The sequence below is a fragment of the Larus michahellis genome, chromosome 9, assembly GCF_964199755.1.
Source record: "Larus michahellis chromosome 9, bLarMic1.1, whole genome shotgun sequence".
NCBI lineage: Eukaryota > Metazoa > Chordata > Aves > Charadriiformes > Laridae > Larus > Larus michahellis.
This window is the reverse complement of record NC_133904.1, coordinates 19714555-19738675: the sequence shown is the minus strand read 5'-3', so window position 1 is coordinate 19738675 and position 24121 is coordinate 19714555. Positions and strand designations below refer to the sequence as shown.

The following is a 24121-nucleotide window of genomic DNA, read 5'->3' as shown; positions in this document are numbered from 1 at the left end:
GCTTCTTCTATTTCTTTTTTTAATGGGCAGGTTTTTTTAAACCACCTCCCTTGCAACACTGAGGACTCACCACTAGTACCAATCTATTTGGAATAAATGAAGTAAACAGCATAGGAAGTGGTTTATGCTTTAATAGTTTAAAATTTGCTAAGCCCACACACCTTAAAGGTAAACTGCCATGAGATCCCTTCCTGTAAGTGAAGCTGACATTCAAAACAGATGTTTAATTTGTGATCTTTAGGATTATCAAAAGTTAACAATATACCTTTTTGCATACAGCAGTTCTACAATATGCTTTTAACAGCAATTGTACAGAACAAATTCAATACTTCGGGGAGGGTCCCTTATATGGATTAGCACAATATTTTCCTCTCTATACACTTTCTATTTTTAGCAGCTCTGCTACTGCCAAGGCCTGGTCTTTTCTGGCCTCCTTTGCTGCTAAAATGGCAGCAAGCCAGTGAACGTATGCACTGCCCTGGGGAATGCTTATGCTTAGCGCTGGCCGTTTCACTAGGTTACAGAACTTCATGCTATGAAGACCTGATTGGATTTGAAGAATTACAGGAGAAGAAAAATTCAGAAAATCCAAGTTTCCTTAGTTGTGCTAACACCTTGTAGGAGTAAACTAAGAACTCAAGTTTTACTGTCTTGATAAAAGGCTTTTTCACCTTCTTTAATTTCCACTGACTGCAGAATGCAAAATAATGGTCCTGAGCAATCTAATTTTCAGATGCTCATGCGCTAGCACAGGAAGTCCGTTTTTTAAATAAAACTACCATCACCAAAAGAAAGACTAAAACAGAATTTTTTAAAGCCCTTGGTGCTTAGTTATTGTTACATCGGCCCTGGGGAAAGGCAGGAACACATTAGCACGACCATGTCCCTTTAAGAGATAACAAGGAGGCTAATGGGTCAGAAATCTGACCTGCAAATTATGTCTGGGATTAAATGAACACAGGAAACGTATTATGCAAATACATAAACAGGGCAGCCTTTCTTCTTCTGTGCTAACCAACTCTCTGTGCACTAGCAGAGAGAAAACAAGTTTACAAGAGTCCTCTTTCAGGAAACCTATTCCTGAAAGCAGCTTCTTACACATATCATTTACTTCTAGTGCACAGAGAAACAACCACTAACACAGCAGGAAAAAGCATCGTATATGGCTCAAAGAACAAAAAAGATCTGTACTTCTTTTAAACTCTTTGTGCTTAGTATTGTAGAACTAACTGAAAGGCTGATTACCTCCAAAAAGTGGAATTTGGGAAATCTGTTTTTCTCAGTGCTTAGGATCTCAAACGTAATTCACTCTGAAGATTTAGTATTACATCTACTGTCTCAAAAGTGACCAAAGAATCAAGAAGAGAGTAACTCTCTCATAATAAATAAAAGATTAACATTCTCTCAAATTTTCCCCTATGAAGACTAAACCAGCAAATAGGACATAGAAGAAAGATCAAAACCCTCTGGAAAACAAATCCCTAGTTGCCCAATACTTAATGATACCCCAAGCACGCCTGTATTTTAACATTTTAAATTCAAAAAATTCATAAATACAACAAAAAACTCATCTCAGATTAAAAAAAACAAAAATTAACCACCAACCCTCCAGAACGGAAACATTTTCCATTTAAAGCTATGTTGAAAGCTTGTGATCATGTAAAAGAAAACATACACACCTAGACTTCCATGCTGAAATGCAATTACAGGAGACTGTTTGCTCTAGTTTTGGTTTACAGCAAGATTGCATGTGAACTACAAACAAAATTCAATAAGCCATGGTAGCTTCAACACAGTCACACAGTATTTCTTCCCTTTGGATTGACAAGAAAAGCTAAGGCAAACCCTGGACTGTGCTCCTGTGACTGCATGGATGTTAATGACATGGCCAAACACAGTAAATTGGGATAGGATAAAAATGGAACAGGAGTATTCAACTCTGTGCAGTAAACAAAATTGCAAACAAAAGCATGAAAGCCAGCACTGCATCAAAATATATCCATTATTTTTACAGTAGAAGTAAAATTCTGTTAAGTCTTAGGATGGTATTTTTGTGACTTTCAAATCAGTGAGGTTGCCCACATTGAAATAAATATTAATCTTTAAATATAATATTAATCTTTAAATAAAAGTTCACTTAAAAGAAACATCACTGCATAAACGTAGCACTGTCTATTGGACTCACGTCTACACTGAAGAAGCTAATAAATAACAGTTCAAAATTCAATCTCCAGAGTAGCTAGTTATGACTTAAATTCACTCCAACTATTTGCTTTAACTGGCAGCACTATTTGATAGCAGCCCCTACAGTACTGTCTGAAATAAAGTGTCAGAACTTACTCTGAATGCTTTCTGCTTCATCTTTACACATCTAAGCCCATTTCCACTGCAAAAACTGGGTGCACTAACAAATCCAGGTATCTTTTTCTGATTATCAGGTGGTAAAAACACAAAATATCCTAAATGGAAGCAAATATACACTGCTTTTGAAACTTGTTCAGCTTCACATTAGCACAGGAGTTATAATTTGCTGCTGAATTATACACAACAGGAACTCCCCAAGGCAAAGCTCTCTACAATTAGTTCCAGTTCATCCATAGATGACTCAGCCTTCTACTTCGATTACAGCACAAAAGACATCACATGCTAAACTGCTTCTCATCTGTCCTACCACAAATATGCTGTGAAACACCAGTGAGCTTCCTAAGTACGTGCCTACCCGATCCACACAAGCATATTTTGTTTCAGTTACAGATCCCATAGTCCTCATAGACACAGTCAGTGTCCTCATAGACACAGCCATGTTGCCATTTTGCAGTGCCCATACTGGGTATGGGATAAGGTCAGCAGAGTGTTCTGACTTGCTCTTGTAACTCATCAAGCCTCAGCAAGTTGGGCATACTATTTGTCATAGTAAATGTAGATATAATCAAGACTTCAAATACCCCGCTAAAATTCCTCCGCACATTACCACCTTCAGAGCGACTAGAAGACAAGTCATACTTCCAACAAAACAAAAAGCCACAACGTAGACCTCAGCTGTTAACAGCATTAATCAGGCAAGTGGAATTAGCTTCCCACAGCTGTTCCAATGCTGGTAACTTGAGCACTTAGAAAAAATTTATGTTTTCTAATGTTTTCACATAGAAGCAGATACAAATGCTGTCACTTGGATATAATGCAAATAGGAGCAAAATCCCTATACATGACAAAGCTACTCAAACCTTTCTTTTATGCATAACATTCATACAGTTTTTGTCATTGCTGCACGCATCATCTGAATAATTTTTGAGTTGCTCCAAACAAAAATCTCTCCAGGTGAGACCACCTAACAGTTACTTTACTTGCAGGGGATAAAAATATTTGTTACAGAAGTATTCCTCATAAAACTGGATACCCAAACTTCAGCAAAGAGATTGTTCCCTGAAGAAGCACACAAAAGATACCCAATTATTTGAACAAAATACCCATCAGTGGAGCTACGTACTCAGTAATTTTACAAGACCATAACACAGATTTTCCTGAGAAATCCTGTTCAAATCCTGCACTGCCACACCACCCAAGTAATGACATATGTAGAAAACTATGAAGCTAACAGGAAATGGGGAAGCAGATGGCAACAGTTTTACTTAGGGGTGAAGAGGATAAAAGATGCTGAACTCACAAAAGCATTGCTTTCAGTAGCCTTCCAGTCTATGCTCTCTAAGGAACAAGGAAGACAAGGAACCTGACATTACCAGCATAACTATTAAATTTCCCTAACCAGTTCTTGTACCTTATGCTAAGAAACTGACAGAATAAATCAGTGCAGGCCATTTTTCTGTTAGAAGAATCACTTCTGTGATTCTGCTACTTAATCTTGCCAGAGAGTTGATGCTGCTTCCCAACCGGATCCACCACTTTCCCAAACTCCTACAGGTTGCACCAAATCTCGAAAAGAAAGAACCCTTTCTTTTGGAGTGAAGAAATAATTTAATATTGGGGAAAAAAACACAAACAAAACACAAACATACACATCTCAAGTTCGTATCTCTTGGGCAGGAACTATAGTGTATTACTTTACTTTCTGACACTCTGACAAATAAATGATACGAAAGACTCACCAATTTTATGGAAGGAGTAACTACAACCGAAAAGCAGCTTTTACAATTAAAAGGTTAAGGTCTCAACATACCCCAAAGCAAAAAGCAACTCCAAACCACAAAAAAAGCATTTATTTGAAAAAAGTTTCTGCTAAGTCATTTGAAATGCAGGAGTTCAGCCACAACCAGTGCTACAATACACAAGCAAAACCAAAAGGTTATTTCATAACTGGTTTTGAACAGGCAGGTCTGGAAATCAAGAGATGAAGTGCTCAAAAATGTGTGTAATATAAAGCTTCACAAGAGTTTAAAGTTTTCACCTTCTAGTATGTAAAAAGTTGCCAAATTTCAGTGTTTAAACCCTTACCAGTATGTACTGTAACTGCTGCAATCCATACACACAGTATGCTGAACTTTCTCTTGTTTTTCTGTTTTCTTATGATTGGTCAGAGGAATCTGTGCATCTTCATAATGCTTTTTTGCATGGCCATTCACGTATCTAAAAAAATGGAAAACAAAAAAAAAAAGTCTTATATTTTTAAACAGCTACTTAACCAACATTCACTGAAAAGAAGAAAAAAGCAGCCTAATGAGCATCCAATATTTATAAAGGCATTAAAATAGGCAATTCACCTGTGTGAAAACATTGGTTAATTTTTTTTATACTTTTTATGCATAATACATAATACATAAATTTATGCATTTACTTATTTTTATACTTTTTATGCATTTACAACCCACGTTGTCCAAATTACTCTCTCCATCTCCTTCATAGCAACCACAAACTGACATCCTTGTACCAAACCCCAGGATCTGGGCCCGGAACAGACTGATGCACCTTCACAACTGAGAAAATCATTAGCTCCCTTTTCCCATACTTCTAATGTGGTTAGTTCTGCATATTGCTTTCCCATATACTTTTCTTACAGCTCTACGTTTTTCTCCACCCAGCACTAATCATGTTTGTGATTACTTTAACAGTGTGCTGACCTCCATATGAAAGCACATCCATTTTACGCTTTCCCATTCTGCAGCATGATTTAATATCAGAGCATACTGCATTTTATAAAGTTCATGAATATAAAAGGCTCTAGATCTTGGGGTCACATAACTGAAAAAGAAATCTAAAATCCTACAGCTCTTTTGCTGATACAATGAGCATTTTCATGCTAAAGTTTATTATCTAGAAAAATAAGCATCTTTAATTAAAATAAGTGCAAGAGCCCTAAGTATCATCTGAAAATCATTAGCACTTAGAAGTGCATGGCCAGACCCCAGGTGAATTCCCTCCTCCCCCACTTCTTGCTTTTTGAACTCAGTAATGCTAACCGATAGGAACTGGACATGCTCTACAGGAAGGTCTTGTATTCTACACTTGTTCTCACATCCAGGTGTAAACAATTCTGCTAACACAGCTGTGCTAATTAAGGCAATGAAGCCACGGAGTGACCAATATTGCTGTGCTGGCTGAATACTGCAGCAATTATGTCATAACCAGAATGAGACAGTTATGCTTGCAGGAGTTTGTTTGCTGCCTAACAGGGCAAATGACATTTTATAAAGAGATATATACACATTTTATTTTTATATATATATATATATATATGTATGTATGTATGATTATAAAGCTATGCTCCCACCAGAAATGCTCTGCTGCTCCATCATGGTCATTAATGTTCCCAATGACTCTAACCTGGAGGATGTACTTCAAGTGAAGACATGAAAAGTTCTACTTCTCTTCCTTAGATTTCAAGCATTATCTGAACAGAAGAATATGCTGTGTGCTTTCATAAGTGCTGACAAGTCTGAATAAGAGACATTGTTAAAATTGTGGCACTTACTGCTATCCAGATCAAAAAACAATACCTAGAGTTTTTTCAATCCATTTTAAAAGACAAAGACAAGAAGTTTAATGATGCTTTTCCAGAATGAAAGCACACCAGCACCGATGCTACCCTGCAGATGAAAACATTTTCTCATCTTGGATACTGTCTAAATATCAATACTAACTGTGTTCTCATTAATATGTGCATCTCAAACATCTATGTAGCAGCAAATTTGCTACAATTATTCTGACATATAAATAACAGCATTGACTGTATCATTCCCTCTACAAATTATTTTTATGTACTTCAACTACTACAGACAAAAAACAGGTGTGCTCTGACAGAATTCTGATGGTAGCTAGTCCTTACATGTTATGGCAATAACTGTTCCAAAACTACACTACAGTACATTTAAGGTATTTTCTGTCTAAGCTGGACAGTTGCTCTTTTCCTCAAAATAAGCTGTGCCAACTTTCGATTTGCGTTTCCAAGAATTCATATTCGTTTAGTCTTATTGCAATAGAAACACCTTTTACAGAATAGAACTTTACAATAATCAACCGAATTAGCAGTTCTCCAGGCACTTTTTGAGTTGAGCCATCATATTCTCTGTACACCTCCCTTTTGGGGAAAAAAAAAAAAAAAAAAAAAAAAGAAAGAAAAAAAGAAAAGATGTTGAGTATAATCTCTGGACTCTCATAAGGTAGGAAAGAAACATGTTCAGTATAAACATACAATGTTAAATGAGACCATGAAGAGTTTATTTCAGGGAATTATAAGGTATTCAGGAAAATTTTGAATGAACTGCCTCAGAGTCAAGCAACAAACGAAGAAGATAAAGGTCTGATTAAAAGATCTGCACACTAACATTTTATACCCACCTTCCACAATGGACACTTGAGCACGTCAGACAGACCCACGGACTTTTATTTGACCGGCACACTATAAAAAGATTTAAAATAAAAAAAAGAAGTGTCAAATGAAATATCTCTGTTATTACAGTTGTATAACACATCTTGAGCGCTAGCAGCAGCTCTGCTGACTCCATCTTAGCAGCACAGTTATATAAAATAGCCAGTCATGTTCACTAACCTGTATTAGGGACTAAACTAACAGACTGAAGAGCTATTGACGCTAAAGCACAACAGCCTCATTCTGGCTTGGGTTTTAGTCACAGGCTACACATTTACCTGTCACTTCCCATGAAAAATTTAAACTTTTTTGTTTGTATTACATCTACATGAGATCTACTTGATTTTGAAATACAATAGAGAAATAACAGAAGCACCAGTAGCAAAAACACTGGTAAAGTTTAAAAAAAATCTTTCTTTTGGCTTTTAATAGGGCAGCACACAGAACACAGGCGAAAAAAGCCACAGCACTGCACTTGTTTCATAAAGCTAGTTATACAAGAAGCCACTGTAAAGAAAATATTGCAAGAAAGCTGGTCAATCTGATAAGAAGCAACACAGGATAAATTATAGTGCAATGCATGATAATACACACCATTTATACAATATATATTCCTGTGCTGTCATACTAGTAAGGGCTTTATCCATAAAAATTTTACCCTTTCGGTCACACACAAGAAGCTGAAAGGTTAAAACGTAACACCAGTCCTGTGCTTCACAATCCATCCAAGATACCAGAAGATGCTATCTAATTTTTTAGATGCCTTCTAAGTATAGAAAACTTAAATGAACATGGATGTTTTTAAGCTAAAGGGCTTAAATGGAAAAAAAAGGTAGATGCTAAAAAATGATGAAACACCATCCCAGGGTACAGTCACAGAAATTGATTATTCCAACTCCTACCCCAAGCCAGTAGTAAAGTCTGAACATTCAGATTAGAAACAAAATCTCAACAAATAACCCATGTAGTCAGAACACAGTAAAACAAGCAAGCAGAGCAAAACTTCTGTGACTCAAGTCAAGAAAAATTATGCATCTTTATAAACAATAGCAATTTTGGAACTACAACTAAATTGATATTGAACCCTCAAATTTTGAGCAGAATTACCATTTTGAAGGAGGGATGCTATGATATACAACGCTTAGACTTGAATGAAGTAAACCTGTTAACAACTACCCATTACCACAAAATTTACAGAAATAGCATTATACTTTCAAACTTCCAACTAATATGATGAGAAAAGAAAAATGAGATGCAAAGTGCACTTCAGCAAGGGCAGAAAACAATAAAAACATTACATCAGTTATCCCAAAAATTCAAAAAGGTATGATGCCACCTCATTTTTCTACACGCTATAAGTAACTGCTTCATGGAGCAAGCCAGTCAAAAGAGTCACAGAGGAAAAATAAGACATCAGAAACAAAAGAGTTTGTGAGTGCCGGGGGAAGAAAGGACAAAAAGAGGATGATTAGATCCTAGCACATGCATGTAAATTATTTATATTATTATTTATTGTAGAAAAGCTTGAGAACAGCCTTCCCTGTCTGGAGTCACACCTTAGAGAAAGGAACTGGGGAAACTCAAGCGTGCACAGAAGCTGCTCCAGGGCAGGATCACCTGAGCAGGATAATTCACAACTTCTAGCAAAACCCAAAAATAAGTTCACCAAGCCACAAACCGTGGCACATATCAAACGGTTAAAATCAAAGACTATCAGAGAAAACTAAGCTAACAAAAGTGAAAGAAGTTTCTTTATCAAATTAAATGCTAATTAAAAAGAAAAAGCAAGGAGGGGATCAATTTTTGATCGGGAGAAGCGATTAGCTTAGCTGTTCAAAAGAGCTAATACACTTTTCTACCATTAGATTTCACCTTTTTATTTAAATCAGATGGAAAAATAAACTAGCTAACACTGCTTCTTAAAGAATTGTTTTCTGGATTTGAATTCATTATTACAAATAGTTGTTGTATTTCAACTCACAGGCCCAATCCAAGGAATGTTTAAAACTAAGAATTTTTACTATGTTCACTGGAAAAAAGTACATTCGATAGAAATATTATTTGAAGTAACTTTAAACACTGTAGTAAAGACTCCAGAATTCTTTTCTTCAACTGCTGCACTTTTTACTTTGCTTGAGAAACACATTTTTTCACACATCTCAGTTTTCTGGTTTTGGTTTTCCAGAAACAAATTTTCCTATTTCTAAAGTTGATGGGTTCCCCCAACTGTGATGGTAATCTTGCAACAGATGGAGGACAGCCAGGTAGAGCTGTTTTGGTGCACATTTCAAGTCAGAAAAGTAGAACAAGTTTGTCCAATTTGACCAGAACGTTATTGACAAAACCAACATTTGGCACTAGCAAACAGAAGAGAAATGGGAGGCCTTAAATAGCCATCATGAGTTAAAAAAGGGATAAATGGACCACCAGTCTAACCTGATACTATCTTATTTTCCTGAATTACACAAACTGAAAGGTAAAAAATTAGCCAGAAGGGAACGGAAGCCAAAACTATTCATGCACTTAAACACAGATTAAGTGCTGCATGAACAAACCACTACCCTACATTTTCCTTGCCAGGAACATGAAACAGTCTCCCTAGCATTAAAATCTCAGAAGAAATCTCCCACTTTTAAAATAACATTTTTGCTTTTACCATGTTACCATCTGTGGACAGAACTGGTCCTCAAACAGTAGGTCAAAGGATTACGATGCAAGCTATTATTCTTACTTTCCACCATGTACCAGACAAGTACAATTTCACATTCAGGTATTTTAAATACCAGCACTGCTTGCTTGTCAAGTGTTAAATTATCCTGACGTAGTGCTCACTCTGCAGAGTTCACACCAGGTTTAAGTGTTCTGCTCAAAGCCAGCAAGCAAGTCCACCAACTCTGCACAGTGCCAAAAAAATAGCGTCCACTAAAGTGTTCCATTTTTCATATCAGCAAATAGGAAAAGATAGCTCATTTGTTTGCTTTAACTTTTAGGAAGAACTTTGCTCCAATTGCATCACATTATAAATGTGTAGTTTATCTTCTGCATAAACATCTCCTCCCACAAAGAACTCAAACAACATGGAAGTGACTCCCACTAAGATTAAATGCAGAAGCCAGTATCAAATTTGTGACCTACAGTTGCTCCGTCCTGAGAGGATTACACAACTGATTTTTTTTAAAGGTTGCTGAAGATTGCATTGCGTATTTCTCTGATGTTGGCTCAGTAGATACCAGCATTAAGTTTGTCTCTCTAGGTATTCCTCAATTCAGATCTTGAAGCAGTTACTGTCTGATACTTACTATTAAGAAATTAGATTAGGCTGGGAGCTTCAGGCATTAGTCAGGACTCTACCAAGACAGACACCATAGAACAGTGCAGTCACTGCCCTGAACTGCTTATAATCTAAATTAAAGGTAGACAGTTTGGCTTCATCTGTAAAGAAAGTGCACATATTCCTTTCAGACGGGTACTGACATGAAGGCACTAGGCTTAAAAGTAGACCAGAAACAAGAGAGACAGATCCATAGCAGATCCTTTCTCAATTCAAAGCACATTACATCGCCCTGGAACTTTGCCCTTAAAACAGAGTTGGGTGTTCAGGACTTTCAGATCAGACTGTTACACACAGAATGGTGAGGAAAGACTCTCAAACACATTTGTACAGGTACATATGTCTTCCTTCAATAATCAGTATTCCAATAGGGATTTGGGGTTTGTTTGGTTTTTTTAGTGCTATTTGAAAAAAGAGGAGGAGGGGTACACTATGTTAGCATGCCCTACTTTAGAATAAAGTTATGTTCAACAAACATCTTAACCACATTAAAAAAAGCCTTAATTATCTGTTTGTTACACCTTATTTAGTGGTACAAAGGTGCTTTCTCAGCTTGAACTAAAGTGGCTACTGCAACAGTTATCAACTGCCTCACTTTGCTATGTTTTTAGAATAGCTTCAAGTGGTTAGGCAAAGGTGATGCTAACATGCCAAAAGAAAAGGGAAAGTAAACCTCCAATGCCACGATGTTGTCTGAAGCAGTAAGTCATTTGCCATTTTACATCAATATCAGCTTCCTCAGAAGCTTAGAAAAATAATTTTTTATCATGCAATCGGAAGGGGAAATACTATCTTTTTCAGAACGATTTCTTTAAGTGAAATCTGAATACTCATTTGTTATACAGTCTACAAAGCCCTCTGTAAATGAAGACAAGTATCAAACCACCCCCAAGATAGTAAACAATCAAACACCACTACAGACAGACTCATACATAACTACAGGAACATTCAGAGATGTCCATCCCCCTCCAGCTTCCACTTTCTGTAACTCATCCTGATAACGCTCATCAAGTTATGCCAAGTAGAATGAGTAAGATATGGCTAATCAGTTTGGCATCATCATCGCAGGGCCCCCACCCCATCTTACCCTTAAGATCACTCAAATATGTACTTCTGAATCTTGACCTTTTATTTTTTTTCCTTTTTTGAAAACTGACTCTAAAGCGCAGTCTTGTGAAACATGAACGCTCCTGGCAAACACTGTATTCCTTACAGAACAAAGCTGCAGGTTTCCACTGCAGGAAAGTTACAACTATGTAGAAGTATACAAACAACCTATGAAACTAATAGTTTTGTTTAAATAGCACACTGCATAATTTAGAAACTGGCACAAGAAAAAAGAAGCAGGAAGAGGAGGAGACAAACAGGAAGCAGTTTCTGTAAAGCAGCCAAGTTAAGAAACCTGCAAGATACCGTGTCCACTGGAGCTCTGTAGTAGCGCAGCCCTGTGATCAGTGCAAATGGGCGACTTCGCCACTCACAGGAGCACAAGTGATCTGAGGCCGTAGCTACTACAGAACTGTGCTTACATCCAAGTTTTAAAATAGTCTTTTGTTACATCACTAAAGAAAAGGCCACAAAATATCAGCACAATAACAGCAATATTTTGGTCCTTCTTTTAAGAGCACATTGAATGGAAACAAGATTAGGGTCATTAAACTACTTCCAATACTCCACAGCCTTTACAAAACGGCCTGGACTTTGTTCTCAAAAGGAGCTGTACCAACATTACTATCTTACTTGTATAATTATAAGGTTAAACTACAATAACATAATGACCTGCATAGACACATCTTTGGACTAAGTGACCTTTTTTCAGTTCAGTTTATGTTGACATAATAGGTCAGCTATACTGATATAAGCTAAACTGAAAAAGGCCACTGTTACTCCCCTCAGTGTCTGCACAAGGAACAATATTTACACAGCGGTGGCTGCACTGGTAGACTCATCCACAAACAGAAGCACCTGGTGACAAACACATATATAAACTACATATGTATAGTATGCTGTATGTGGCTACATGCATGCATGTGTGAATACACACATATATATGTGCATATCTCAAAAAAAAAAACAAACCAAGAATACTGTTTAAAGTGTTCTAGAGATAGAGACTTACTTTTCCTTTCCCATACCTTTAAATTGATTTTGCCTAAGATTCCCTCAGTTCCCTGTTTAATTAAGATTTGTCAGCAGGACAATGTAACTCCACGTTTTGCTCCTAAAAGAACCTGACAAATGCAGCAAAAGAGAGCTGGGCAATCTCCATTAACAACATGTGAAGAAAAAAGAAGCAACAATCTGCAAACCAAAATGTGAAACCCCTGCTTTGTGAAACACAATCCTTCTATCTGTGGCACATCAGACCTAAGGAATCAGACTAAAAGCTGCCTCCTACAAAGATCTGGGAGTAAAAGTGAGAGAAACTTACAAGCAAAAAACCCTGGGAAATAATCACAAGTGGTGGGAATACAAAACTCTGCACAAACACTTAAAACAAAATTATGCAAACCCCTTTAGTAATAACATCTCAAATGCAAAGTTTTTCAGTCACAGGATTCCGAGCATTTCTCAGAGAGCCCACTTACTATTTACAGACTGAAAAACAGAGTTAGAGGTTGACTAATTTACCAAAAGAATTTTATCAACATAGATCAGAACTGAGCCTACTAGCCCTAACACCTAAGTATTTTATGTCATTTTACTTTTAGGCAAGGATAAGACATCTCTAAACTCAGCACTCTATGCAATCCTTTTAAGGTGACTTGCCAAAACAGCTCTGAATTAAACACCTAAAACTACCCACATGCAATACACAAGAAGTACCAGGCATCTGAGAGAGACATCTATGAAAACCAGTATTCTAAGTAGGGAATTGCTGAAGTTACTAGCTTATGAGAAATACCAAGAAGACAAGTGTGTTGAATGCTGTCCCTCATCCGGGCTTACGTGCTGGGGTTGCAAAAAGGCTTTGGAACTGCCTCTGGATGCAGTCTTTTCAAAAACTGAATGAATCAGCTGAGGAGTTTTCTCCAAGCAATACCCCTTCATTCAAGATGGGAATGCCTCAGGTTTAATGCACACACCTCCTGCCCTTGGAAGGCCTTCCTTCCAGACTACTCCTAAGTGCTGAGGGAGGAACTTCTGTTAAAGATGGCACTTCCCATGAGTAAGTAGTTTTTCAGGGGAACAGTGAGACAAAGCAAGAGAGAAAGTGTGACTTCCACCAAGCCTAGCATTTACGGCTTTTACCTAGGTTGCAGTCTCTGCAGCAACGAATATATTCACGCATTCTACATTCAAAATCCACCAGATGAAACATTTGAGTCATTAGAATTGAGACTGGAGCCAAAGATTTTTCCACTTACAATGAACTGCCCAAATCACATTATAGAGCCACATGCTCCTTCTCACCCATGAACTCGGTTATAAACCAGCATATACAATAAAACAGCTTCTCGGGGCAAAAATTAGAAGTCTTACTCATCACAGAACATCAGTCAAGACTGCAGGACATCTGGGTATGTAAAGAATCGGACACTCTGGCACTGAAAAAATACTTTATTAGCAGAATCAAAGAAGTCTAAAAAACTATAGGTGTCCTCCAAGGTACGTCAGTATTTTTACAGGCAGCATGTAAGAATTCGTATCAGGCAATATAAGTTACTTAGTACTAAGTACGTGTGTATTAACACAACTGATCATGTTCCCAAGTTTTTGACTTTGCACTCTTTTGTGCATTTAAAAAGGCAGTTGCTACAAGCATGCATGCAAGCTTTATTATCTGACTCTATTGTCTGTTTACATTCGGGAGGAATCAAAAATACCGAAATGAGTATCTCAACTAAACATGTTGGTAAAATCATAAAACAGGACAGACATTAACATACATAGAAGCACACTAAGTCCAAGCAGAATGCTAACGTTATTTTATGATCTAAGATAAGTTACAGAACTTAAATACTGAATTAAACATCTATGGCTGTTGATTGGTGGGTTTTTTTTTGTTTGGGGTTGGGGTTTTTTTTGTTTTGGGGTGTGGGGGTTTTTTTTGGGGGGGAAGGTGGGGAATGGTGGGTGTGTTTAAACTGTATATACATCTGGTAAAAGTATCTGCTCTACATTTTAAGAACTTAAAGCTAGTCAAATCCAGATGAGTAACTGTAATGAAAACCAGGTGACTGAAAAAGGAAGTAAATGTTACAAGAGAATTTTTTAAACCTTTGAGTAGGCTAAAGGCCCTTTCGAGAAGGAGAATGCAGAAAAAAGGAATGTTATAGGCTTTGAAAACTAGAGACATGTTCTATACCTTATTACAAGCCAGCTGTTTTACTGTTAAGGTTAAAGATTATTCCCATTTGTTTTTAAACTACGTTTCACAAAAAGCCTTCTTTCTATCCTACCTTCAGCCCCATTACAAGAAGTTCATAAATGGACTGAACCTGTTCTAAACTGTGTAATATTAGAAAAATAAATACTCTATTTAACAGTATTTTAAATGTTTCATTTGTTAGACATCTTTATTGCCTATTTTAGAAAAAAAGCATTCTTGTCAAAATGAAAGCAGCCAGAAGGGAGAACATTTTTAAATTATACTATTTAAAATGTTTTGTTTTAAAAATCAGCTAACACCCACATTCTAGAGAAAACGATAAGAAAAAAATAAATTACATTTAAATCAAAGCAAGAGAATTTCCAAGGAAGCAAGTTTCCTGGTAAACATTACTAACATACAAAGATGTCAGCCAGTCTCCTTCAGTGTTATCACACCATCATAACAGAGATGCACGATGAATAGAAGTCTCATCAGTATCAAGTCTTAGCCTGACTCAAATCCCATTCAAATGTAAGAGAATTCAAATAGACCCTGAAGAACATTTAAAAGAAAGAAAGAAACAAACTACCCTCACCTTACAGCTATGGAAAAAAATCCAGTTATTTCTTCTGCTATTATCTTTCAGCCAAAACCAGAAAGATAAAGTTTTTAGTGAGAAAACAAATAATAAGCCATTTTGCGATAGTAAGTGAACTTATGAAATTAACTAATATTTTTGCTTATGCATAACAGTACACCTGGTTTCCTCCTCTGTCACTAAATAAAAGCATTGCTCAGTCTCATGTAAGAAATTTCTCAGATGGTTACAGTGAACCACTCCATTACAATGGAAAATCAGACATAATTCAGACATACTAAACAACAACTAAGTAAGAATACAAAAACAGGCAGGTGAACAACTTCTTCTAGAATAAATAGGTCACTGAAGTCCCCAACACATTCATACCATTGAAAATCACTTGTCAGAGAACAATGTGATTAGCTTCATCTGCATGTAATTCACCTCCCTGGTTAGGCTCAACCACATTGGCTTACAGTTTGGTATTTTGATTATGCGATCAGAATTCCACATTGAAAAACTTGGAAGTTAAAAAATACATTCTTTTTTATCTGCCTATATTGCTTTTCCACTGCTGGATTAAGAGACAGGTAGGTAAGGAAAACTTCTTTCAACCAGTGCCAGTGTAAACAGACATGTCAGTTCCTGAGGAAGTGGTTAAACAAACTGGCGGTTGAGGGAGGCGGGAAAAAGGAAAGAAAAAAAAAAAAGGTGCAAACCCAAAGTCAGATCATCTATAGCAGCAATTTAAACACTATACAAAAAGATAAAGAGCAGCTATGCTGCTTCTTTTGTTATGGTAAAGAAGTAAGGTTGCTTAGCACTACCAGTTCCAAGAGTAGACACTTAGCTCTCAGGCTACAGTAGTGCCATATTTTTTGGTAATTTAGTCTTTCTACAAGTCAAGTCAAACTTTAGGTCAAGAAACGCCAGCAGCTGATCTTCCTGAAAGCAACAGTGAGAAGACACACATTATTTAAAAAAGAAAAAATAAGAGAAACGAAGAAGTAACACATCGGCAGCGGGCTTATTTTACTGAACAATCATGGCCAAAAGCAGTTTTTTAAAAAGTTATTGCCTCTATTTCTCCTTTATATTCTAAAAAACAATTTCTAGTGGTTTGAGTACTTTGTTAACTAACTAGTATCAACACTTAAATACATACACACATCTATACTTATCTATTTTAAAATTAAATGCTTTCTAGCCTTCACAGATATTGTTCCTCAGTATAGCAGTAGCATGCTAACAACAAAAAAAAAAAAGTTACTCAACCTTTATGTTAGAGCAAGACATAGAAATACTCATTTTTAGACAGCAGCCAGAAAAAGCACAGCAAAGCCAACAATGTAACATAATTTTTAAATGCTTAAGGAAAGAAATCTTCTTGACTCAGTTAGCAATCAATCATGTCAGGTCAAAACATTCAAGCTGGAAACAGAAGGGAAAAGAGGGGAAAGACAGCAAGAAGGCTTCTTGCTTTCTTTATGTAACCTAGTAATTAATTTACTTATTTGTAGTCCTGACTACTTCATTCCTACTTTCCCAATACTAAGCAAAAGACACATTACTAACCATCCCTGTGAACAAAAAAGAAAGAAATCAAATGCTCAGCAGACAAAAACACCACCAAATTAAAAACTTATGAACCAAAGGTTAAAAAAAAAAAAGTTTTAGGGCAGCTCATGGCTATCTTGAGAAAATATACCTATATTTTGACATGGACAAGCAGATGTTCACATTCACAAAGAATCCTAAATGACGTACCTATGAATTACCTGATTTTTCAATCAGTATCTGCCTGTTTGGTATTGATAAGGACCTCTCACCCCCAAGCCTGATAGTACCATGTCACTTTAAAGTTAAAAAGCTGTCTGCTTGCAATGTGGGGGACGAAGGGGATAACTTCCAGAAGAATTACCTTATTTGCCAGGCTGCCTTTGGGTATTGTGATTAGATTCAAATGGATAATGAAATCTGTCAAAGAAATTTCATAACTGTGTTTACAAGATCCAAAGTTACACAAGATATTCCAAAGGGGGGAAAAAAACCTCCAAACATCACAGGCTTGCTTTGACGTATCAGTTAAGATTGCTGAATGATCAGTGTCATGTAAAGTTTAAAACACTCTCTTATAATCAAGGAAATTAATCATTAAGGGCACAAAATCTTACATTGCTCCCATAACAAGGACACCATAAAGCAATGAATATTTTATCAGATATCATTATAATTCACTCTAGAATAAAAACTGTTTCCTCCAATAATCTCAAAACAAAAACTGGAAAAGCCTTACCTAGTTTTCAGATCTAAACTTCTGATTAAATTGCACTTTCTAACCTCCATGGATTATTTTAATTAATGGCCTTTAACGACTTTTTACCTAGGTAATGAATGTTTGTTAAAACAGAAAGCAAAGCATGAACAAGTCACTAAATGAAGCGAGCAGCAGTGATCAAACGAGAAATGGCTCAAAGCTTAATTTCATTCCAAGAATTGTGTCTGAAACTCTCACTCTGTGAATTCTCAGACATACACATGACCAAAAAAAATTAACTAGTCTAGCTCTATCGGCCTTAGCACCTTGCAATGATCAGAAAAACAGCGTAGGGATAACGCATTGATCCTGTTTAACACCTGCGCGTCTTGAAGGGCTTGAGAAAGGCAGGTGAAAATTATTATCCTGCTTACATTTAAACCAGCTGTAATGAGATCTGCACTAATCTGTGGATAAATCAAAGAGTCTGCCATGCACAGGAGTCTCTTTCCTACACACTTGTGTGTGCCTCATATATCCCACTTCCACAATGCCTCAGACTATCCTGTCTCCTTACCACATGGTACACTTCAAAAAGTCATTTCAAAACACTGATTTTTAGTTAGATCATTAAATACTTCAGAACAGTCAGTAGTAAAATTTGTCCTTCAAAATTTATCTTCAAAATCATCATGAAGATTAGATCTAGTTTCTAAACAAAGGCAATGTATTAAATGTCTGACTACTACTTTCTCCTGAAGCAGTCTCTTTCCTCAGCTGACCTTCAAGTTTTGTGATGGATTGTGATTTTGTTGAGTAGCGAGTATAAACAAATTTTCAAAAAGAAAATGTAGGAAATATTAATCACTATCAATTTCAGTGTATTGACTTCTAAAACATCCCAAGTATTTGAAATCAAAGACTCCCTTTTTTCATAATTAAAAGAAAAATTAAGTCTAGCTTAGGAGACTGAAATTGAGACCTTTACCCCACCTCAACAAACACGCATCTTCTAATAAAATCAGTTCCAAAGCACTATGCTCTATCACACAGACAAAGATAACTACTGCCCCCATGGTTAGCTCAAACATCACTAACTGATTCAAATGGCAAAAAAAAAACAACAACAGTTTTAAGGAAAACAAGACTGAGTCTAAAAAAAAAAAACAAATCTAACAAGCTTTACTTAAAAAAACAGCCTGGGAATGAATTTAAGGAGATATAACAACCTATAAAGTCTGTAGAGTTACTAACAAGCATTCCTGCATTGCAGTGACCCAGAGAAACAGATGAAAGATTACCCAACTTCGAAAATAAATTAAAGTGACTGAATAAAAAAAAGGTAAGTTTTTTTACCTACTTATTTTGGCACTTAAATTTCAGAATAAATCTGGTCATTTCCAGGTCAAATTCATTTTCTAGAGGTAAGGTGACAAATAACCCTCACACATACAGACCACTAGGTTCACGCACTGTCCATAAGCTTACCCTCAGTCTACATGCACCTGGCCGAACACAATTTTTCACAGGAAGGTCCCACCTACCCCTCTCCAGTTTCAGTGAGTTCTCTCTCCTCCTCCTGTATTGTAGTAAGAATGGAAGGAAAGAGGAGGCGAGGACCTCTAGTAATAAAAAGCAAAAGGAGAGACAAATACAGAGATGGAGAAGAAACACTAACGAGGAGCTGAGATGAAAAGGAAAGCCAAGACTGTTAAAGTCTGTGTACCTGAGCTTTTACAGTGTATTTTTTTTGGCATTGACTGCAACAGCCCAATGCCAAAAAACACAGCATGGCAGAACGCTGTTACCTACCCCAATGAAAAGAGAACAGTGTAACTGATTTAACTGAGGAGAAAAAACAAAAACAAACAAAAAAACCCTACTGATTTGGGGGGGAGGGGCGCAAACGACAACAACATAATCAAAATCAGCCTGACCCAGTAGTCATGTTCTTGAAAGTTCAGCTACTCGGCCCAAAACATTTGCTCTCACTTATAAAATAAAAGCATTCAGTGATATTCGAGGTTATTCTGAACTAAATGAATTTATTAAGTAATTTAGTAAATTACTTCAAACACAGAAAAAACGTCATTAATTCAGCATGTGATTTCCACCATAATCATCATTCACTAGGCCTCACCCAACTTCCTTGTGATAGCTCTCCTCTGTACTTCATATGGTCCCAGCATCGTTTTCAAATGCCACAACGTATGTTTCTGACCAACTGTGAAATTACAGCTCTTATTCAACAGAAATTAGAATGCAAGAAACAGATGGCAGGCAAATATATTTAGCTTTTGCAGGAAATACCAGTTTACAGCCAGAATTGCTCTTCAATATCTAACAAAATTATCTTAAGAAAAAAATGTATTAAACTGGCAGCAATCTGAAAACCAACAGTTTTAAGCATATTTCAGAAGCACAATTCCCCTTTAAAATAAAAAAAAAAAAAAAAAAATCACTGAATCTCTGTTTTAGCAGACACAATCCTATCTGTCTGCAGTTGTTCTTCTAAAGAAAGAACTTCAAATTCTACACTGAATGACCGATGAGGCCAGTGAGACCTAATGAATCCTTAACCACGCAGGAAAAAAAAAAAAGAAGTTGGAAAAACTCTTCAGACTTGCACAGGTGTGCTTAGAAGATTGCAATCTCTCTTAGGTGAGGCATAGCTCCCTGTGGTTTCATGAGTCTATGAAAAGATGTTGAGAAATACCACATCTGAGCTGTTCCAGAGTACTTTGCATAATTACATGATTTGCACAACAGTGGTGAAGGTGTGGCACATCATACAAATTCAACTGATTCAGTCTGTGACACTCTGCAGTCTTGCCAACGCCTCCAGCTACTCTGCTTCCAACTTCAGCAGAAGTTTCACTGCACTCTAATTGGAATTAGCAGACATCTGAATGCAGTATTTCACATGACAGCACCGATTAAAAGCCATTTTCAGTTTCTGTACAATTTCTACTTTATATATTCATCTCCTCCCCTGTTAAATGCCCAATTACAACAACAAACTGCCTCTGGATCCGCAAAAAGGCATTCTATGCTCTCTTCTGACCGTCTTAAAGTTCCTCAAAGAAAATGTGTGCTGCTTTCTGCATCGCTTACTGTACAGAGCATGCTTGACCGGATTAAATACTCAGGGGAAAGCATGCCATTTTCTAAACAGGAGTGCTTAAACTCTCAGACTTCCAAACTACACAACAGTAACATAACAGACATTCTAGAGACACGTAAAAATGAACATACACCATTAATCTTTAATTTGGAGCAAAAGCATTCATCTTTGGATCAACACACTTGTTGTCAATGCTTCCTCTTGCTGCTTTTTTAAGAGTCTTCCCTCATCACAAGACCTCCGTAAAAACTCTTATGAGGTAGCTTCAAGGGGAACTGATTTAGGCCAGAAGATTAATTGACTGATGCATATGCTCCTCTAATCTATCCCCTAACTTCAGTAAAGCCAGCTTCCAAATAACAGTCTCAAATGCAACACCCCTCCATTATACGATGACACAATAATCAGTATCAAATAACAATATTCAGAAGTGCCTCCATATTACCTTGTGAAGTTGTTGTTGCAATCAGGAAAGTTTTTGTTGAGAGGTGAGGAAAAAGTAGTTAACCACTACATATCACTCGGTCAGCATGACAATTCCTGCTCTTCAAATCGCAGAAACACAAGATAATAATAGCCACTGGCAGTCAGAACTAAGAACTCACTCTCCAACCTATTCTGCAATGTTTTGCTATCACTAGCAGGTCACGTGGCTGCCAGAAAGCTTCCTGTATCAGTATCTTCACTTACTCTCCTTTTCTGGAAAGGTCAGCCGCAACTCAGAACAGGACTGACGACAAGTTCTGAGTCATTTTGAGACAACGTGCTTGATGAGAGATGCCTTATTATTACAAACTGCAGAAAATTACCTCCTAAGTATTTTTCTCCAACTGAGGCAACACCACAAACAAAAAGAACTAAGCCCAAACCACCTTAGAAAACAGCACCAAAAGCAGATGATGTTGTAAATTTTGACAAGCTATTAATTTATACGTGGCATTTTCTCTATTGGATTTTTATATTGCCAAGTTGCAGCAAAACCAGCAAATAAAAAATGGTATTTAATGAGAATTGACAGAAACCAGTACTACATAACTCTAAACAATTAATCTCACTAAAACAAGCACAAACATGAAAGAGACCATACTCTATATACCATCAGGGAGTTAACGTAACAATGATCACATATTAGTAGCTGGAAATGAAAAGGGAAGCACTACATTTTCTTATACTAGTAAAAATGCAAAATACAGTTTGTAAAAAGAACAATTTTCATTTGCTTTGAATTAACAAGAGCCTGCTGTTTGATCATTGGAATGTTTTAAATTCAACGTACCCAGCTTTTTCTCCAGCCAGTCGTTAAGAATTCAATAGTCACCTATGCAAGTACTGTGTGACTTATCATGTTAATTTTCTTAAAAAGCATAGCAAACAGAGACACTCCCCTAGACATGGTATCGTCATCAATGTATTCCGTTCCCCAAAGTGTCTGGCACCTTCTTCCTGACCCACAGCTGCAATAAATTTGTTGATTGCCCAGCAACTGGTTCTCCCTGTAAGTGCTGGTTTGGGAGAAACACCTTTGAACAACAAAAGAAAAATCTGTTCTAACCGCTGAACTTCTTTGTTGAGAAGCAGCATGCCTAACAGGGTCCTGCAGCTGTAAACTGGTTCATTTTTTAAGTTCGGAAGTTATATTAAAACCTGAGCTTGTATTTTTAGTTTTGGCAATTTTATCATTTTAAAGCTCTCTGAAGGGTGGTTCCCTACTGCCATATGCTTCTGGTTGACAACTTTGCTTATGCTTGATACTCTGAAGATAACAGATGGACCTACAGAGTTAGACTTCTCGTCATTAATATTTTTTTTTCAGTAAAGAAACATTAGGGACAACAGATTTTCCTATACTCCTCCTTTCCTTCTAATCATTCTCCACATTATTGCACTGTAAAGTGTACTCCCTCTAAAATCAAAAGTAAAATAACTGGTTTTGCCAAAGGAAGCAGCAGCACTACCACACCTTGGCTCCAGGAAACTGCAATCAGGGAAGAACTCAAGAAAGCAGCAGCCTTCCCACACGAAAGCACCGATACTGTGAGACAAAGGACAACTACCCCTCCTTTAAAAAAAAGGAACACTTCAAAATATATCTAGCATTTCAGTGCTCCCTGATCGGCCGTTCCCGAGTGAGGCTTTCTCTCTGGTGCCCACAGGCACAACGAGTCACGCTGCTGATCTAAGTGGGGCCTATTCCCTACCTTAGACGTACCTGGTGGCATCTACTTTCATACCGAGCAGAAGTAAACACACTGCAGTTACAGTAAACAAAAACAAGTACCAAAAATGACTGCACTCATCGGGGGTTATCTGTGTAGAAGCGTGCGATGATCTATTATTAAGTTAAATTTAAAACACCTTGGGCAAGGCACCTTTAAAGAGAAAGCCCCTGAACAAACAAGATCACGCGAGGGACAGTACTGAAGACAGGATACATTTCAAAGACGGTAATTTGCATTATTAAATCAGCGAGCAAAGTACTAAAAAAAGATGACCTCCACACTCCTACCGCCCCACACAGCCGAGCGGGGGAGCGTGACTCCTGGACCCTCCCAGACCACCTTCACCGGGCTGCTCCTCGGATTGAAGCGGGGGGCCGAGCGTCCCCTTCAGCCTCGGCAGGCCAATTAAAACTACTCTCCAAAGTCCTTTCAAAAATGTATATTTAAAAAAAAAAGTAATCTTAGACTGATTTAAAGAACACGCTGCCCCTGTGGCAGCCACCGGCTCCTCTCCTCGCCCCCCGGCCAGGCTTCCCCCGGGCAGCGCTGAGCACGCAGCTCCTCCGGCAGACAAAAGGAGCCGCGATCTCGCATTCCTCCGCGCCCGGCGGGGCGGGGGGCGCCAGCCCCCGGCGGAGACAAAGTCTGCTGCCCGCCCCGGGCGGGCCGGCCGGCCGGCCGCCAGGCAAGGCCGGGGCAGAGCGGGGACTGCCCCCCCACCCCGCCCCGTCGAGACATGTGGCAGCGGCTCCGGGGCTCCTCCGCGGGCCGCGGAAGCGGTGGAAGAAGCGGCGCCACGGCACCCCCCAAACATGCCGCGGGGCGGCCCCGGCGGGGTGGGTGGCCGTGCCCCCAGGCCCTCCCGCCGAGGGGCGCCGAGGCTCGCGCCGGCCGCGGGGAACAAAGGAGCGGCCGGCGACGGCGAGAAGCTCCCGCCCGCCTCGCCAGGGCCGCGGGGCGGCCGGGCCACCTCAGGCCGTGAGGGCCGGCGCAGCCTAGGCCGCGGCGGGCGCACTCACCGCTACAGCACCAGGAGGAGGGCGAGCCCTGCGGGAACTTGGCCGAGTCGGGTGCGATGCAGACGCTGGAGCCGAGATGCGGGCACTCCATGGCGGGCGAGGCGGCGGGGCGGGCGGCTCCTCACGGCGCTACAGCAACGGCGCCCCGCGCACAACAGCCATCTTAGGGCCAGCCTCGCGGATCCGCACGCCGGGCTTTGCGGGCAGCCGCCCTCCCGTCCGCGCCCCAGCGGCTCCCTCACCCCGCCTCCCCGCCGGGCTTTCCGAGAAGCCGGCCTCCCGTCCGGCGCTCCGCCCGCCGGGCTTTCCGTGCTGCCGCCGCTTCCCGTTGCGGGGTGCAGGGTGGCCCCGCTCCGGCAGGGGCGGCGCGCGGCTGAGGGGAGCGAGGGGGCGCGCAGGCGGGAAGCGGCCGACGGGCTGTGCGGGGGCTCCCCCCCCGCGTCTCTCCTCCTCCCC

General features: G+C 38.8%; 1 protein-coding gene across 5 annotated transcripts in view; it reads right to left on the bottom strand.

The window, feature by feature from the left end:
- Window positions 1-23902, bottom strand: part of USP3 (ubiquitin specific peptidase 3) — a 43048-nt gene extending 19146 nt beyond the window's left edge. Inside the window, exons 1-3 of one of the 5 annotated variants that reach the window (XM_074599738.1) lie at window positions 23666-23902; window positions 6790-6850; window positions 4450-4581 (exon numbers count right to left, since the gene is read on the bottom strand). In XM_074599738.1, the coding sequence (XP_074455839.1) occupies window positions 4450-4581; window positions 6790-6850; window positions 23666-23756 (284 nt within the window). In that variant the 5' untranslated portion in view covers window positions 23757-23902. Of the gene's footprint in view, window positions 1-4449; window positions 4582-5948; window positions 6039-6789; window positions 6851-20872; window positions 21086-21703; window positions 21754-22919; window positions 23350-23665 lie in introns of those variants that run through there. The other 4 variants (XM_074599741.1, XM_074599742.1, XM_074599740.1 and 1 more) reach the window with 4 other exon arrangements.
- Window positions 23903-24121: the final 219 nt, after the last annotated feature.